Source organism: Biomphalaria glabrata, chromosome 6, assembly GCF_947242115.1.
Source record: "Biomphalaria glabrata chromosome 6, xgBioGlab47.1, whole genome shotgun sequence".
Lineage (NCBI taxonomy): Eukaryota > Metazoa > Mollusca > Gastropoda > Planorbidae > Biomphalaria > Biomphalaria glabrata.
Genome location: NC_074716.1, coordinates 4,170,338 through 4,188,976, shown reverse-complemented (window position 1 = coordinate 4,188,976; position 18,639 = coordinate 4,170,338). Strand labels below are relative to the sequence as shown.

Here is an 18,639-nt window from a genome sequence, read left to right as displayed (position 1 = left end):
TAACTTATCATCAATCTATGACTTTATTATTGAAATCAACATTTCCATTATAAAGTAGTGTTAAAAATCTTTTTTTTTTTCTATCCTTATGTACAGAAAATACAATAATGAAATCAGCTTATTAAGGCAAGTTAGGGCTCATCCTGATGATGTCTTAACGTTGTTAAAAAAAACTAACTCTATGAAGCAGCAATTCTTGTTAATATCACATGATCATCAAGTATATATGATTAATGCATTGTTTCAATGGCAATGCTTATCTCTGATCAACCTAGGGAGATCAAGGTGTTATTACTTAGCTTATATCAACTCACTAGAATGCTAGATCTATGTACTATGTCTGCCGCCGCCTGTCTGGTAAAAAGTTTGTACACCTGTAATGACCTGTATATGTAATACACCTTGTTTATCCCATATTATACCCAATCTAGGACTATGATTTATGATTAAGCTGAAGTTTTGTACAATTATCAATTATTTCTTTTAAATACATCAATCTAAAGTTCTAAATTCTAAACTAAAAACATAAACATCATAGATCTAATCATACATGAATGACATGATTATGATCATGCCAATGAGGTAGTTTCGTATTCCCCCCGAGTCACGTGGTTGTGTGTATACAACGCGCACCGTGCTTAGTTTTAGTTAGTTTGTAGTGGGAATCTGAAGCGTTTTAAGTCAATATTTAGTGGTTTCAATTTAGTCATTAGCGCTAAACTATAATTTATTAATAACAGGAGAATCTAGAGATACATATTTTTAATAGTTTCAAATAAAACAAATAGTTATACCTTTGATAGAAGGTACCGAAGCGTTGGCCTATAATCTGCCATACTGAGATCAAGATTTCTTGATCTACAATGAATGACTACACTTACAGTTCTTAGCATTCGGGTAACCAATCCTAGAAAAAAAAGTAACACTTTCACCCCCCCCCCCCCTCCTCTCTGCCCAAAAGTAAACAAGCTTGAACTTGAGTAGAACACTAAAAGTTGGACAGCAGACCAGTGTGTATTGGTCAGATAGCTCTAGGGCAAGTCTAGTGTGTAGTCGATATGTCGACTAGTTGTTATAAAAGATAAAAAGACTGCCATGAGTTTTCCTTGTGCGTAATAGGCTTGAGTTGTTTAGCGAACAAATAACACATCTGATAGTCAAGGATAAATCTAGATCTACTCTTACAGTTACACAGGCCAAATGTGTCTTACCCCGCCCTTTCATTGTTAAATTTGGTTTCTAGGTAATAAAATGGATCTAGATCTATTTCGTCGACGCATTTTTGAAACTTTAATGTAACATTTTGTGAATTTCTTAAAAATGATAGAACTTTTAACAACATAATAATACATCATGTATCCAAAACAAAAAATAATTCTTAATGATATCGATGTGCATAACGTATTAGTAATTAGCGGAATATGAAATACATAACGTTAAAAATAGCTCAAGTTTATGAAAATAACAATGTTTCAACTAATATGCATATTATCCCATATATAGGCCTATAAATAAATAAATATATATGTATATGTGTGTGTGTGTGGGGGGGGGGGTTTATACCAAGCTTTTTTTTTAATCTTACAAGAACGTTTGTAAAAAACGTCTTTTTCTGTATGTGAATGTAGATCAATCATCGGCAAAGTGTTGACGCTTGTCATGACTATAAAGGAAATATCATTGATAATTTAAACCTATTCTTAAACAGTTCTTGGCCCTTTATGAAAACATTCGTATAATTATTTGAACATTCAGGGAGTTCGTTGATGTACTCTGTATATTTTAAAATGTTTGTAAATGTAAAATTTCGTAAAAATAGAGGAGCAACAGCAATGGCAATATAGGAAGACTAGGCCATTCTTCTCTTTGTTGTCCAACAATCACGTGACTTTGGTTAAAGTAGGTCAGAAATAAGGAACTACCTCATTATTCATGGATATGATGTCAAATGATGATGATGATTTATATTGATTTTTAAAACATCATATAATTAATTAGTCTAAATCATCAGTAAATATGATAAATGATCTCTAATTATTATGTGAAGTATGTGACTATGAATGTGAATAATCATAATGTGATTCTGATATCTAATCTAAATTCTAATGTCTATTGAAGTATTGAAGTATAGTCTATATACTTAACTTTAACTAACTTAACTATACACTATAATTTAACTATAGATAGAATAATATATTTTGGAATCTATATCATATAATATCTAGATTAGAAATTGTGTTTATAACCATTAGATTCTACATTAATCAAGAATACTCTAGATCTAGTCTAGATCTACTTATGACAAAATTGCATTACCAAAATTCAAGACAGGAGCTGAGATTTTCAGTTATAAATTAAATATAAACATGTTGGACGAATTATTGGAGTAGTTTCCCTTAGGTTTCTGTGGCAGAAATTTCGATTAAAAGTTTAATTATATTTTCAATAAAAGCCTAGTCTAAAGTAGACTCATCTACATCTAGATCTAGAATCTATATAGATCGTTTTCAATGATAACAATACCATACTTTCAATGCTGCCTTTAACTTGTCGTGTAAACTACAGTAGATTCCAGGTAGAATCTAGATCTAGATCTACTAAGTCGTCTAAGTCTACTACATTGTCTACATTCTACATATCTACTACTTACCACTACTACTAGTCTAGCATAATCTGGGCATAATCATAAAGCCAAAGCCAGCATACCATTTTAAATTTTGTTTGATTTTAGCTCTAGGACTCTAGAGTCTAGACCTAGATCTATATTAACTATAAGTGTATATATAGATCTAGACTCTAGGTCTATTCTATAGTCAAGTCTGAGTATAGTATAGTTATAATAGTACTGAGTAGTAACTAGTAACTAGTGTTATACAAATACATGTAATAGATGTAACTGTAACAGTGTAACATAGATTGAAGATTCTAGTTCAACTTTAGACATCAAATTCAATCAATGAATTCAATGATTGTGTAAATTATATTATCAAACACTGTCAACACACTACACTGCTCGAGTCGTGGATTGGAACCAGAAGCCAATTGCAGGGTGGCCCTGAGTCTAGACTAGTATTGATTCTAGATAATTCAAGGCCCTAGCCCTAGGTGAAGTGAATATGGTGGCGCCATAGTGCCCATAGACTTAGATCTATAATCTATACCAGGGGTGGGCAAATTACAACCCGCAGGCCACATGTGACCCGCCGAAATGTTTTATATGGCCCGCCGAAATGTTTTATATGGCCCGCTGTGTGCCCACAGTATATATACTTATTATGACATATAAAAATGCTAATATATCAAAAATAATTCTAAATACCTGTATAAATTATTAAAACGTTCTCATTATAAAAAGTTTCAAGTAAACGAATATTACTTTTATTGGCTGTAGGCCTACTTCAATACACCCAATCTAAGACTCAATCTCAGACCAGTATTTATTTAATGCTATAAAGAACTGTGTTGAGTGTTGGCTAGGATTGGAACAAGATAGGAAGTGTAACAACTGATGGAGCTCGATCTTTGACTGAGAAAATTAGTTTTAAAGAATATCCCAACCATAAACTCTAAATAGAAAAGTTCGCACAAAGCTGCATGATATCTATAGATCTATCACCACAGTTTTGCCAACAGTAGCCTATCTCAGTGACCAAAGTCATCAGAACTAAGGGGGGTCTTAACCGCAGGCAATTTAGAAGAAAAATTAAGATTTATAAACTAGATATTACGATGCATCCGCTGGCTTTGCATGGGCAAGGTAATGAGAAGATTATTAAATCTCAAGGAAGAAATCTCTAAGTTCTTTAAAGGACCTTGACTGTGACCTTGTTACTAATTGTCACCACCTCAAAGTTGGTGCCATAGAGTAGAAACCCTAATTCTGTATTGTGTATGTTAATTCCATATTGTGAATCTTATTCACAACCCATGTGGCACTAAGGTGAACACTTTTGACCTTAGGTGAACCAGAGAGTTAAAGGCAGTCAGTCCACATAGAGATCTTGTAGCAAGCACTTGTATTGAGTCACTTAAGATATAAGCAGTAGAGTTAGATGTTTAAAGTAGTTGGTTATAGAATAAGTACTAAGTTGTGATATTCGTATATTACTGTTGGATTAATACTGACCATTCCTGGGTCGAATTGTATGGTGTATTCACTATGTGGTGTTATATTAAACTTATTGTGTCTGCTACACCCAGCGTCATTTTATTATTCTGTGATTTGTAACAAGAACCCAATGTCACCACCACGCCTACATTGATAACCACAGCCACATTCATAACATATAAAATAACACGGTGACACTAATATTTCTAATGAAGAGTGGAAGACAGACTTCATGTTTTTCATGATAATTAATGCAACGGGCTGCTTGCAATGAAATGCAAGTGCGTGTTAAATCTTTTCAAACAAGCTTTCTAATTTCTACAGGCCAGCAAGTGATTCCCAGCTTGTCCAGATAAGTGATAAGATCATTGGGTATAGAGAAAACTAAAAGCATGAAATAGGGCTAAACAAAAACAGTTGGTAAAAATATTTCTAATCGCACAGATTTATTGTTGTTGGTCTAGATCTATTGAAAATTAAATTAATTCCAAACTAGTTGATACAACTAGACTTCGTATCAGCTTCTTTTTTTTTTTAAAGTATTTTTTATGTTTTTCTAGTTTTTTATGTACTGATGCATTCATGATGACTACATTTGTTTTTCTCATACTCAATTTAGGGTATAGGGCTCACTATTATATACCTGGGCCTTATGTACCTTGGCCAGCTTTTTTTCTTAGCCTTTTTTTTTAATTATGAACCTTTTTTTTTTAATTTCATAGAAAAATGGCCATTGTGCAGTCAGCGTTGTTACAACAAATTAAAGAGACGGAAAAATCTCTATCACAATCACAAGGTAACTTAACAAGCACCTTTTGTTTTACATGTGTCCATTATGTTCAGTTTAATTCCTTTAACTTCATATTCCTTTTTAACTCTTTCTCTCCTAATTAACGATACCATCGTTGATTTGACCCCATTAAATTAAATTAATTTTTGGTTTTAGAAAGTATAATTTGTGTTATATAAAAAGAGCATGCATTCTCTTATAATTCTATACCAAATATAACATTTTCTGATTACAAACAAAAATGTTATTGAAGTTTAATCATAACAGGATAGAATGTACAAATGTGAAAAATGAACAACATGGAAAAATAATTATGGAAATAAAGAGTTAAACAGTTGTTTATTTCTTTTATAATAAAAAGCAAAATGTTAGTGTAGAGACAGAATCAAAATGTGAACATTAGAAGCCTTTTTTTAAAAAAATAATGGAATTATTTTTGATAGTCTGGCCACCAACACTTGAAAGATGTGTTCTTGAGATGTCTTTAGCCTACAATTGTTTAGTCCTTAACATCAAGCTATCTTCAGAAACATCTTATTCCATACAGTCACAACTTGATTCACTTGTGTCCAAATCATTTTACAGAGGTATGTTCAAATATGTTTATTTACTTATAGCAATTTTTGTTTTCTTCTTCAGAGTACCCATTACTTATTTTGTCAGAGTTTAGTTTGTTCTATATTGTGAAAAGTTTTGGATTAAAATTTTAAAGTTTTTTTTTAGGCTGCTGAGACAAGTTGACATATATATCTGACTTGACTGAGATTATTTTTTAGTGTCAGTGTTTAATTCCCCTTTACCCAGCCATTGGCTAAGACAACAGCATACAGTTTGCGTCAAGAGAAACCATAAGTCACATAACGGGCATATAACTATCAAAACTAAAAACCATATTTTTGGCACTGCATGCGCCAGTCAGTATTGTAAATTCACATTATTCCCTCAGTTAAAACTCCTTAAAATTGTGTCAGATAAACTAAAACACACTATTTTATAATTTTATTGTTATTTATATATTTCTTTTAGTTTTGGTTCTGATTGAGAAAGACAATCTGTCTGGGACTCAGTTTAATACTACCTTGGATGCTGAAGCAATTGTGTTGAAAATATTAAACTGTATTAAGGAACCAATGACACATTTTAAAAGTAAGTCATTAGTTTTGTGTGTATGCCTTAATGAAAACAATTAGACAATCTTGCAGGCATGATTGTAACACTCCACTATAGCAAGCAGCTTTTAACTTACTTTTGGGGGTGAAACATCAGTATAGATTGGTATATAATCAGAATGATTATAATATTTTCGCTTCATTTATCAATGTGACAATATGTCTTGGATGTCACTTATAAATAGGAATTTATGTTGTACAATAACTTAATAGGGCCACGAGTTTGAATCTGCAGGCTAAGTAACATATTGCAGGTTTTTAATTTACAGACATTTCTCTAAGAAGATTATTATGCTTTTTTTCACATGACATAACATTATAGGGCATGGTGGCTGAGTGGTTAAGCGCTTGGATTCTGAACCTGGGGTCCTGGGTTCGAATCTTGCTGAAGATTGAAATTTTTGGATTTTTAAAGTGCCCTTGAGTCCACCCAACTCTAATGGGTACTTGACTTTAGTTGGGAATGTAAAGACGGTTGGTCGTTGTGCTGGCCTCATGACAACATACTCTTTAACCAATGGTCAAAGAGACAGATAACCCTAACATCTGCCCCAAAGATTGCAAGGTCTGAAAGGGAAACTTTACTTTTACTTATAACATCATAGGTTGAAAGAGGCAGCATTGGCTGAGCTGCATATCTATGTATTACTTATGTTCACTGGGTTTGTTTTTTTTGTTAACAGTGTAAGTTGACATCTTCCAGCATTATCTGTCTTAAATTAATTAGGACATGTTAGAAAAAAAATCAATTAAATTGTTTGTTTTTTATTTTTTAGAATTGTGTATTGTTAAAACATTTTCAATGTTCTGTCAACAGTGCTGAGTTTACTACCTCACCTATTAGTGCTATGGAGCATTTCATGTCTGTACAGATGGCAATGGGGACTCAAGACACAGATAAAAAATGCTTTGAAACTACTCGTAGATTTGAAAGACACTGTTGATCAGTCTGTTTTAAATGTTGGTAATTTATTGTTATCGTTGCATTTTCATGTATTATATTTTTAAATTTTGCTTTTGAATTGTGCTACTTTATTTATTTTAATTGAAAAGTCTTTTTTAAAAGTATATTTGTGTAACAAAACAAACATTCAGAATTGAATGGTTTTATCTAGTGATTGATTGTATATTGTAAAGAAATGTCCCTTGGAATATTTTACTTAAAATAAAATAGTGCACCCTACTAAAGAGAATTTTCATTGTGTACTCATATATCTAGGTACATTTACAGTTCCATGACGATTTGTTTTTACTTAAAGAAAGTAAACCAGAGAATAGTTTGCACTGTGACCCTACTGTTCAGGATGTGGTCAAATTGGTTTTGGCTGGCTGTAGAATACCACAGGATGATAAAACACTGGACTATGTAAGCTGGGAGTGGCTGAACACACTAGTGTATTGTGAGTTTTTATTTTAAATGCTTATATTTGTATAGGGGGAGGGGGAGGTGTATCAGTCTTTCTCTTAGAATTGCTGTTATGTCATCCATCCATTGTCTACCTTTTTGAGGTCTTCCTTTCTCCTCAAACCTTGATATCTAGTGCTGAGTTCTGTCTGAATTGAATTATTGACAGACATTTTTACAAGATGTCTAAACCTATTGCTAAGTACTTTCTAGCAAGTCATCATACCTTTTTTATTTCTTTATATGTTTGTAGGCTGTTGAAAAATATTTTATTAATCCAATATTCACTTGTTCTGTCCATTTTATATTATGAATGAAATGTATTGAAAGAAAAGAAAAAGTTGTACATGAGTTAGAAAAGTGTTCCTGGAAAACCTAGTAAACAATATCAAGAATAAAAAAAATTATGTAAAAACTTTAAAACTATTAACATGTGTTTTGTTCTGCTTGTGCTCATTTTCAAAACTATTGTTATGCTCTTCCGTGGTGTTTGGTACTTGAAAATGTAACTAAGTCCAACTGGAGGTAACACTGAACTCAAAATACTGAAACAGATAACACCAACAAAAGGCCAACAATCGATAAATAGAGCCAACGCTGGTTTTGTAACAACAAACACTTTTAATACTTAATACGGGAACCGTCCGATGTCCTCTATTACTAGCCATCTATATAATTCTTATTCTTACTGTAAATAAGAAAGCATCTTGATTCTAAATCGTCGCCTAGAGAGTTCTTGTTTTTTAACTATCTGTCACGTCACTTGTCACTAAGTAAAACTTTCCCCTTATTCCCGAAACAAATAACTAAATCCTAATCATGTCATAACACTATTTACAATTAGCTTCCTGGTACTGCTACACCTGTCAATGATTCCACCTGTTTCTGTTTCGACTTGCAGGTGAAGATTTGATCAAACAGATGAAGTACTTGGAAGCTGTCAGTCGGTTGGACAAAGTTTTGAGATCTTCATTAGAGCCTGAACAAAAGTCAAAACTCTTGTGTCTTGTTGCTCAATGTTATTTCCTCCAGGTAGATCATAATGTCTGTCTTATCAGAGTATTTTGAACGCCTATTATAAGCATTCCCAAAAAGATCAACGTATAATCTTTCGCCTCAGAACCGGACACACCATATGATCCAGAAGCTCAAAATTAGAACCAGTGAAATCTGCCCTTTTGGAGTGTCACCTGAGAATGCTGACCATGTCCATTAAAACTGCATTCTTTACCAAGAGGCCCCAACAAGACACTAGCCCTAAAACACCCATATACAAAGAAAACTATATGTTTGGATGATGGTTGATGAAAATAAACTGGAAGATTTAAAGCCTTTATGAGTATTTACAAGACAATGATAAGATAAACCATCATTCCAAATTTATATTCAAACACATACTCAGACAATTAACATAAATTTTAAGTATACTAACTGATATGTTTAAAAATTGTTTCAAATTCAAGATGTCATTAATGCTCCTGCCTACACTAAAAAAAACTTTCCATACCTTTATCATATAGAAATACAGAAGTAACTTTATAGCAAGAGTCCACTATTCTGCTATACAACAATCATTTGATCCATATAACAGACAACCATAGTAGAGCTAAGCATTGGTCAGAATGAAACCTTTACATTAAAACATTCATAAAAATACAAGCGTAACACATTTTTAACATCTAGAACTAACATCCCCAACAACAAAAGCCTCATAGGATACGATCCATAATTTAGCAAATTCACCAATTCTTCCAACAAATGGTACTGTGCTCTGCTGTCACATCTACCTGGTTGAAAACACAAAGAGGAACAGCAAGACTTCTCAGGCTTGCATACAGCTTGCCTAGAAAGCAACCATTCTATTTTTCATTTAAATAGGAAGTGTCCATTGACTAGTAAAAAAAATTATGAAATCACAATTATGTTAAATAAAGAATCATGGTACACGATAGTTGCACACATTACTTTGACATGAAAATGCCATAGTTAAAATTCAAAATTTTGGTACCATCAGCTTCACTGACTGGTCATTGCAATCAGATTTGTGACCTTAGCGGGGTGGGGGGGGGAGAACTGATGCTAAAAAAAGCTCCAAATGATGTTTTTATAAAAGAACTATCACATTATGAAATAAAAGCTTACAAGATGTGAACCTTTGATCTTTATATTACAGGGTTTCCCTCACTTGTCTATAAAAGTTTACCAAGAAGCTTTAACAGTCTACAAAGAGAACTCTTCTGTTCTGTTTCATCTTGCCAAAGTATATGAGAAGTTAAATTTAGAGAGTGCCCAACTGGAAATGCTTTCATTACTCATTCAGGTTCTTTTTATGTCTTCTTGCAACCTTCAGATTTAAAACAACACAATATTGTTTTGTATCATTAGTTTGTACAGAAATTTTCAATTGTGATGCTAATTAGTTCATGTTGTTCTGAAATGGCTACCTGGTCTTGTTACGTGCTTTTGACTGTTGTCTCAATGGTCTCGGGTTTGATCCCTCCCCACCACCATCCCCCACGGGGCTTCTCGAGATTTGGGCTAGGATGTTATAGTCTTCAATCCTGAAGGAACATCTGAAACATGTACAACAAACTGATCATTTGTGTCTAACTAGGCTTATTATAGTCACTTTTTATTTATTTACTTTTATTTTTGTTTTATATTTTTATATTTTTTTATATTTTTTTTTACAGTAAACAATTTTTTAGAAAATAAATAAATGAATTACTATATTTAAAAATTTAGGAATTTTTTTTATTAATGTATAGATTCCATTAAAAAAAAAATATTGGCTGTATTTAGAAGTAAAGATGTGTTAATCTAGTTGTGGAATGTTGAGGTGTAATTTGTATTTGAGTCATTAGTTTCCCTTGATTAGTTCAGACTTTCTTGTTTCATGGCCACATTGCTTTCAGAAAAAAAGAGTACAGTATTTGAAAGTAATTGTTGTAACCTAAGAAAGAGCAAGCTCATGTTGTTGTTAATTTAAGTTGCATGTTTTTTCCACTCTTGTTCTAGATTTTAGCACAGAGGGGTGAAGACTCTCCTCGCTGTTCATTAACCAGAGGACTAGATGTGATGATTGATCAAGTTTGTGAAGTCTCTCCAGAAGTCAACTTGACATCTGCTTACTTTGCAATGGCCGCATGCTGTAACAAATTGAAAAGGTAAAGATTTTATTATTATGTCATCATAGCACATTGAAGTTCATTCAGTGTGCTTAATTGTCATATCTTATTAAATTAACACATGGTCACTCACTTAGAGTGTTGTTGTTTTTTCATGACATGTTAACTCATCCAAAATTATTCTTTGTGTTATCACAATGACCATCGAGACCAACAAACGACAGTCCAGAGTGCATATCACATGACTAGGCAGCAGTCTAGGCAGTTTATGTTATGCAGTTCAGGGCTCACATCAAATATAAATGTTTTTTTCACTTGATGGTCTCTGGTTCGAACCCTTCCCACCTCCATTCCCCGCCATCTTGTGGTAAGTTTTGGCTAGGATGTATTATTCTTAAAATCTAAAGCAACATCCGAAACCTGTAAAACATGAGCTAATAGAGCAGTAAAGGGAAATAAGCATTTTAACTTCTCTGTAATTAATCTAAGTTATTAGCAATAGCTTTTTTTCATATTTTGAGAATTTACCTCAGGAGCTAAACTAAATGCTCTTCAAATGTATTCAAGTGTCAACAAAATATTTCTTTCTAAATCAGGTATAAAGAGGCAAGTCAGCACTATAGAACTCTCTTGCAACTCTTGGATAACTTAAACAGTTTTTCTAATGTATGTTTTTTTTTATTCCATGTAGTTAATTTTGCTCTAAGGAATATGTTTTAGCTTACAAAATTCTATATCTGAAAATTACAAATAATTACTATTTATTCAGCTCTGTAACATTTAATTTAAGTAATTATTGAAAGATTCTATTTGTCGTTTTTGTAGAAATAATGTACCTAAAATACTTTTTTTTAATACATTTTCAGAAAAAATTTTCACCTATTGGTTTTGACATTAGCACAGTTCTAACAGAGACTTCCGAAGCAATGGTCCTGGCTGAGCAGTATTCCGAATGCATTTCTTTCTGTGATAAATATTATCCTTGCTGGACTGTTGACAACTCTCTTAACAAGAAGTTTAGTATAATAACATCTCAGCCGACAGAATTATGGGATCTTATGGACAACTCACAACAAAGTCTCTTCAGTGACTCTCAGTGTTCTAACTCACTTCCAGCGTCTGAGAACCAGTGTGAAAATGAGGAGTATTACTCAAGTATTTTCGGAGAATGCAATGAAACCATTTCCAGTAGCAAATGCAATCACAACGTTTGCCAGACAATGAGAAAGAGGCTGCGGTCGGCTTCTGTAGTGGCTGTAGAGCAGGATGAGACAGAGCTAGAGTTCTGGCTTTCAATCAGTGTGGCTGTGAAGCTGCTGCTGTCCAAGTCTGATGCATTGTTTGCAACAGAATCTTCTAGTGATGAGACCATGAACTGCTTAACTAAGTAATTTTTTAAGAAAATTATCTAGGTTATGCCATTAGTAAATTATTGTGGTACGAAAGGTTTTCTAAACTCCTAGTCTGAATTTATTTGTTTTAATGCATTGACAATAATTAGAGATGTCACAACACACAAGATGTCACAATGTGTTGTGATGCCGGGGATTTTACTTGAATTAAAATAGTTGAATAAATGACGATCTAGGAAGCACAATAAAAGATTCTTTGTTAAAACACAACTCTGGAACTTTATTTAAATATAAAACGTAAGTACAGCTTATGTACAAGTTACAGATCAACAAGCTCAAATAATATTACAAAGGCTTTAAATCAGAGCACTTAGAAACGTGACTGTCTACTAGGAAATTATTTTATCGACTGGCGTTCTTTCTACTCTCGTCAATTCTCTGGCGCTAACTCTTTTAAAAAAATGTCTTTGTTTATTTTCAAATCAACCAATAGATTTGCAACATCATAATTACGTCTTGGGTAAAACCTGAGGCGCTGTTAAGGATTTAGATTTGTGGGGTAATTCCTGAGGCTCAGTCAAGGGTTTATATTTCTATTTACACATAAGCTTTTTGAATGTGAAATATACAAATAAATTTATAATTGCATCTGTGACAAGAGATTATTGGCAATAATTAGAGATAATTGAGGATAATTAGAGATTATTGAGAATAATTAGAGATAATTGATAACAATAAGAGATTATTCACCAGCAGTTTTTCAGTAGATCAAGTGCACTTGTACAAATTTGTTTTAGCCTAAAAAATTGTTTTAGCCAAACAAGTGATAAGAGTGGTTAAAAAAAAGCACTCTATTTATTGAAACTTAGTATTGAAGTCCCTTTAGTTCAACCAAGGTTTTGCCTAGATTCCTATTAGTACTATTCATTTATAACTTTTTTTTTATGTTAGAAAACTAGAAAACCAACTTTGTTTGAATCGTAAGACCGTTTTCTGAGCAGATTTCTGAAACCATTGACCTTTGTTATTAATATTTCTCATTGGCTTTACCTGTATATCATTCATATTCTTGAATATTAGATTGATATCAATGTATATATGTATATGGCATCCTTCGGTCGCAGAATGACTGATGGAAATGAGATGAATGCCTGGGCATTAGGTATGTTGGGGAATGATGTCGCCCACACAGCAGTTCCCCTCTCTACACAGCTGAACTATCCAATGGAACAGCATAGTGCTGATAAAGTTCAGGATCAGTGGCATCACAGAATCTGCCAATGTCTAGCACTATGTGATTTTTCCCACTGACTTGACACCGGAAGCCTTTCCCATGTTTGTACATGTTTAATTCTGTTGTTCCATTTCTTTCAGAGCATACAACCTTCTGGTGGATTCTAAACTAAACATTTTTACATCACACAATAGTAGTACTGACATGTCTATTAAACAGCCTTCACCTAAAAGGAGGCGCTTAAATCTCAATGGGACATGCGATGATGGACATGATTGGGAGTGTACTTCCACTGTGACTGGCCAATGGTCAGATCTTGTTGTGACCACTTCCTTAAAGATCGCACATGTCTCCTATAGGAGGAAGCAGTATTTGTCTGTACAGAATGCTTGCTCTGTAGTTTTACAATTGGATCCCCGTAAGTTAAACGCACATTGTAATTGATACATTGTTGACACTTGTATCTAGAAATAACCATTAGCTTATTGGATAAATTATTAATTGCTGTCTCTAGAGACACTGGCCGGGACTAACTGCTGTTGATTTCCAACTTTTGATTCCAAACAAAATCTCTTGTGACTGGTTGGGTCAATCCTAAAGAGGCATACAAAGACTAAGACTGCTTTATTGATCCTTAGGGAAATTTGTTGTAACAAGGACTCTTTTTCTCGTATAAAGACAACACAACAGAAACATACACAAAAATACAACAGACACAACATCAAGAGTTCATTCAGCGACTACACATACATACTTTTATACTGTTTATACTGTTCTTATATATACGTTTTTCGATCTTGAATTTATTTAAAAATTTAGCTTTTTGTTTCTAGGCTTGCCTCATATCTTTTGGTCTCTGCAATGGTCATATCACTAGGTTTATTTTTGACACAATTTTGTCCAATCTTATGAGTCAACTTCATCATACGTATTTTCATTGCTAGCTGTTGATGTGAAGTTCCATTGCCCATCCCTTGCAGTCCTCCTCATAGCTTAATAGTTGGAAGGAATGTCATGCTCATAAAGTTGTTGCTTAGCTTTTTTTTTTTTTTTTTTTTTTAATTTTCTTAAACACTTATCGACTGAATCAATTTTCTACCATCCACATCTTATCTTGCCTCCACATGTCTCACTTATTTTGCCTCCACATATGTCTCACTTATTTTGCCTCCACATATGTCTCACTTATTTTGCCTCCACATGTCTCACTTATTTTGCCTCCACATGTCTCACTTATCTTGCCTCCATATGTCTCACTTATCTTGCCTCAACATGTCTCACTTATCTTGCCTCCACATGTCTCACTTATCTTGCCTCCACATGTCTCACTTATCTTGCCTCCACATGTCTCACTTATCTTGCCTCCACATGTCTCACTTATTTTGCCTCCACATGTCTCACTTATTTTGCCTCCACATATGTCTCACTTATCTTGCCTCAACTTATGTCTCACTTATCTTGCCTCCACATGTCTCACTTATCTTTCCTCCATATATGTCTCACTTATCGTGCCTCCACATATGTCTCACTTATTTTGCTTCCACATATGTCTCATTTATCTTGCCTCAACTTATGTCTCACTTATCTTGCCTCCACATATGTCTCACTTATCTTGCCTCAACTTATGTCTCACTTATCTTGCCTCCACATGTCTCACTTATCTTTCCTCCATATATGTCTCACTTAGCGTGCCTCCACATATGTCTCACTTATTTTGCTTCCACATATGTCTCACTTATCGTGCCTCCACATATGTCTCACTTATCTTGCCTCAACTTATGTCTCACTTATCTTGCCTCCACATATGTCTCACTTATTTTGCTTCCACATATGTCTCACTTATCTTGCCTCCACATATGTCTCACTTATCTTGCCTCAACTTATGTCTCACTTATCTTGCCTCCACATGTCTCACTTATCTTTCCTCCATATATGTCTCACTTATCGTGCCTCCACATATGTCTCACTTATTTTGCTTCCACATATGTCTCACTTATCTTGCCTCCACATATGTCTCACTTATCGTGCCTCCACATATGTCTCACTTATTTTGCTTCCACATATGTCTCACTTATCTTGCCTCCACATATGTCTCACTTATCTTGCCTCCACATATGTCTCACTTATCTTGCCTCCACATATCTCACTTATCTTGCCTCCACATATGTCTCACTTATCTTGCCTCCACATATGTCTCACTTATCTTGCCTCCACATGTCTCACTTATTTTGCCTCCACATATGTCTCACTTATCTTGCCTCAACTTATGTCTCACTTATCTTGCCTCCATATATGTCTCACTTATCTTTCCTCCATATATGTCTCACTTATCATGCCTCCACATATGTCTCACTTATCTTGCCTCAACTTATGTCTCACTTATCTTGCCTCCACATGTCTCACTTATCTTGCCTCCACATGTCTCACTTATTTTGCCTCCACATATGTCTCACTTATCTTGCCTCAACTTATGTCTCACTTATCTTGCCTCCACATGTCTCACTTATCTTTCCTCCATATATCATATATGTCTCACTTATCTTGCCTCCACATATGTCACTTATCTTGCCTCCACATATGTCTCACTTATCTTGCCTCCACATATGTCTCACTTATCTTGCCTCCACATGTCTCACTTATCTTGCCTCCACATGTCTCACTTATTTTGCCTCCACATATGTCTCACTTATCTTGCCTCAACTTATGTCTCACTTATCTTGCCTCCACATGTCTCACTTATCTTTCCTCCATATATCATATATGTCTCACTTATCTTGCCTCCACATATGTCACTTATCTTGCCTCCACATATGTCTCACTTATCTTGCCTCCACATATGTCACTTATCTTGCCTCCACATATGTCTCACTTATCTTGCCTCCACATATGTCTCACTTATCTTGCCTCCACATATGTCTCACTTATCTTGCCTCCACATATGTCTCACTTATCTTGCCTCCACATGTCTCACTTATCTTGCCTCCACATATGTATCACTTATTTTGCCTCCACATATGTCTCACTTATCTTGCCTCCACATATGTATCACTTATTTTGCCTCCACATGTCTCACTTATCTTGCCTCCACATATGTATCACTTATCTTGCCTCCATATATGTCTCCCTTATCTTCCTTCACATATGTCTCACTTATCTTGCCTCCATATATGTCTCACTTATCTTTCCTCCACATATACCTCACTTATCTTGCCTTTTCATTTACATCTACTTCAAGTTTTCTGCTGAAATCTATAGTGGAGATAAAGTGTACATAGCATATAACTGTCATTTAGTTCCAGTTCAAACTAACTACTACGTTTATTTTGTTAAATCCTCTTTATAATTTCAGTTTAAAGCTGCTAGTTTTAATCTATTTCTATATTTACTTAAAGTGAAATGTCACTAGATGTGTTACTGGTGTCTATTTCATTCTTTAATAATTATAATCTTTATTATCCTTGAGAAAATGTGTCTCACAACCGTGCATTACACATAATAAAAACATTATAAGATAACAAAAACATTATAAGATAACAAAAACATTATAAGATAGCAAAATAATTTTAAGATAGCAAAATGTTTGGTTCTGAAAAAATACTTTAAATTAACAAAAAATTGTCTGAGGAACTTAAAAGTTTACATTTGTTTTTGCTGGTATCCTAATGTAAGCTATATTTTTATTGTACAAATGTTACCATTACAGATAATGTCAGTGCTCATTATTTGAGAACCGTTGTGTTGAAAGAAGACAAACAACCCAACGTTGAGTTGTGCAGGCAATGGCTGCAGGAGAGAAACATTACTTGCGATACCACAGACAACATTGCGAAGACCATTGAAACCAAGCAGAGGGAATTACAGTAATGCTCAGTCTTTTAGTTTGACTTAAATAAATTGACTCAATGCATTTAAGATAAACCATAGGGAGGTATCAGTATCAGTCTTTTATAAAGCTTAATAGTTTCTTGTTAGTCTCTCTTACACCATGAAGATCTGAACCTTTTAATGAAAGTATCTATTAAAACAGGGAGACAACTGAGTTTTGAAGCTAAATATGTCTATGTAAAAAGACAATTGACTTAAATGTAATTCAAAATTTATTGAATCAATTCATCTGAACAAGAAAGAGAAACTTAAAATGAAACTTACTCTTCATACCTTAGATTATTTTTTTCTACTGGTGCCAGGTATTTTAGGCCTCATACACAGCATTGGGCCTCCTCTTGTGACACTTCATTTTGTTTAATCTAAATTTCCTGAGTATAATATTTGTCTACATTTTGGTTGCAAGAGAAATAACTAGTGATTTCTTGTTTTCTAAACAATGGAGAGGCCATAGGACATTTTAAGTTCAAGAAAAAAGATTGCACTTCATTCATACCTTAGTAACTTTTTCATTTGTTTTTCTTTCAATGTTTTTCCCCCCACCTTTTAAAACTGAGACTTGTTACTCTTACGCTTGTAATTTTTGTCTCTTGGTCTTTTTCAAAACTTTGCTAGTTTAGTTGTTGGACTATAAATGACCATCTCTATGAAGAATACAAAAGTTGAGTAGAAAATGTTGCTGTGCTAAAGCCTGTTATCATCATCATCACTCCTTTGAGTTCCTGATGGAACATAGGGCCTCGACAAAAACACGCCACCCTCCGCGGTCTCTCGCTAGTTTTTTTTTATGGTTTCCCAGCTCTTCCCTGTCTTCTCTGCTTCTTCTAGTACACTGCGTCGCCATGTTCTTTTTGGTCTTCCTCTGCGTCTTGTTCCCTGGGGGTTCCACTATAAGGCCTGCATAACTCTGTTGCTGGTATCTTTTCTAAGGGTGTGACCAATCCATCTCCACTTCCTCTCTAAGATCTGCACTTCTATATTTTTCTGTCCACTCATCTCCCACAGTTTCAAGTTTTCTACTTTGTCATACCAGTGTATTTTAAAGATATTTCTCAGCCATCTGTTGATGAAGGTCTGTACTTTTTTTGTTGTTGCTTCAGCTGTTCTCCATGTTTCAGAACCATACAGTTGGACAGCCTTGACATTAGAGTTAAAGATTCTTAGTTTAGCCTGTTACAACATCAATATATTTATTTTATAGGATAAATTTAAAGTTTGCATTATTTCAGCTCACAGCCTGGCTCAGAGAGACACTGGTGGCTACCAAGCGCAGCTCAGCTCTTGAACTTGGACATTGATTGTTTAACGGAAGTCAAAAGTCATCTGTTGACATAGTCTGGGTGCTGGTTGTTACAAGATCACAAAGCAAATTGTTTTCATTTCATGTAATGTACTTATTAAAACTGTGTTTGCTTTAAAGCACTATGAATTGTTTTACTTTTTATTTTAAAGTAAATAAATATATAGTAGAGTCACTATTGCGGAGCAGGCATGTTAGCGGAACAGCTCGTCGAAATTACTTAAAATCTACTTTATTTTGAAACTTTCTGCTAAACTACTGTAACGGT

General features: G+C 34.0%; 1 protein-coding gene across 2 annotated transcripts; it reads left to right on the top strand.

Annotated features, from left to right (window-relative positions):
• Positions 1-2,434: 2,434 nt before the first annotated feature.
• Positions 2,435-18,496, top strand: LOC106071323 (uncharacterized). Of its 2 annotated transcripts, none has more exons than XM_056033148.1 (14): positions 2,435-2,575; positions 4,831-4,904; positions 5,342-5,485; positions 5,925-6,044; positions 6,885-7,027; positions 7,287-7,467; positions 8,374-8,504; positions 9,646-9,792; positions 10,491-10,639; positions 11,197-11,266; positions 11,467-11,987; positions 13,327-13,604; positions 16,890-17,046; positions 18,301-18,496. In XM_056033148.1, the coding sequence occupies exons 2-14, from the start codon at positions 4,835-4,837 to the stop codon at positions 18,404-18,406; spliced, it is 2,217 nt and encodes a 738-aa protein (XP_055889123.1). In that variant the 5' UTR covers positions 2,435-2,575; positions 4,831-4,834; the 3' UTR covers positions 18,407-18,496. The 2 variants fall into 2 exon arrangements, with proteins under 2 accessions (XP_055889123.1, XP_055889124.1); XM_056033149.1 differs by lacking the exon at positions 2,435-2,575 and adding an exon at positions 4,344-4,528.
• The last annotated feature ends 143 nt before the right edge of the window (positions 18,497-18,639 follow it).

Coding starts and splice junctions, on each gene's coding strand:
- LOC106071323 (XM_056033148.1), top strand. CDS start 4,835: ATGGCCATTGTGCAGTCAGCGTTGTTACAACAAATTAAAGAGACGGAA. Junction 6,045..6,884: donor ACCAATGACACATTTTAAAA/GTAAGTCATTAG, acceptor TTCTGTCAACAG/TGCTGAGTTTACTACCTCAC. Junction 8,505..9,645: donor CTCAATGTTATTTCCTCCAG/GTAGATCATAAT, acceptor TTTATATTACAG/GGTTTCCCTCACTTGTCTAT.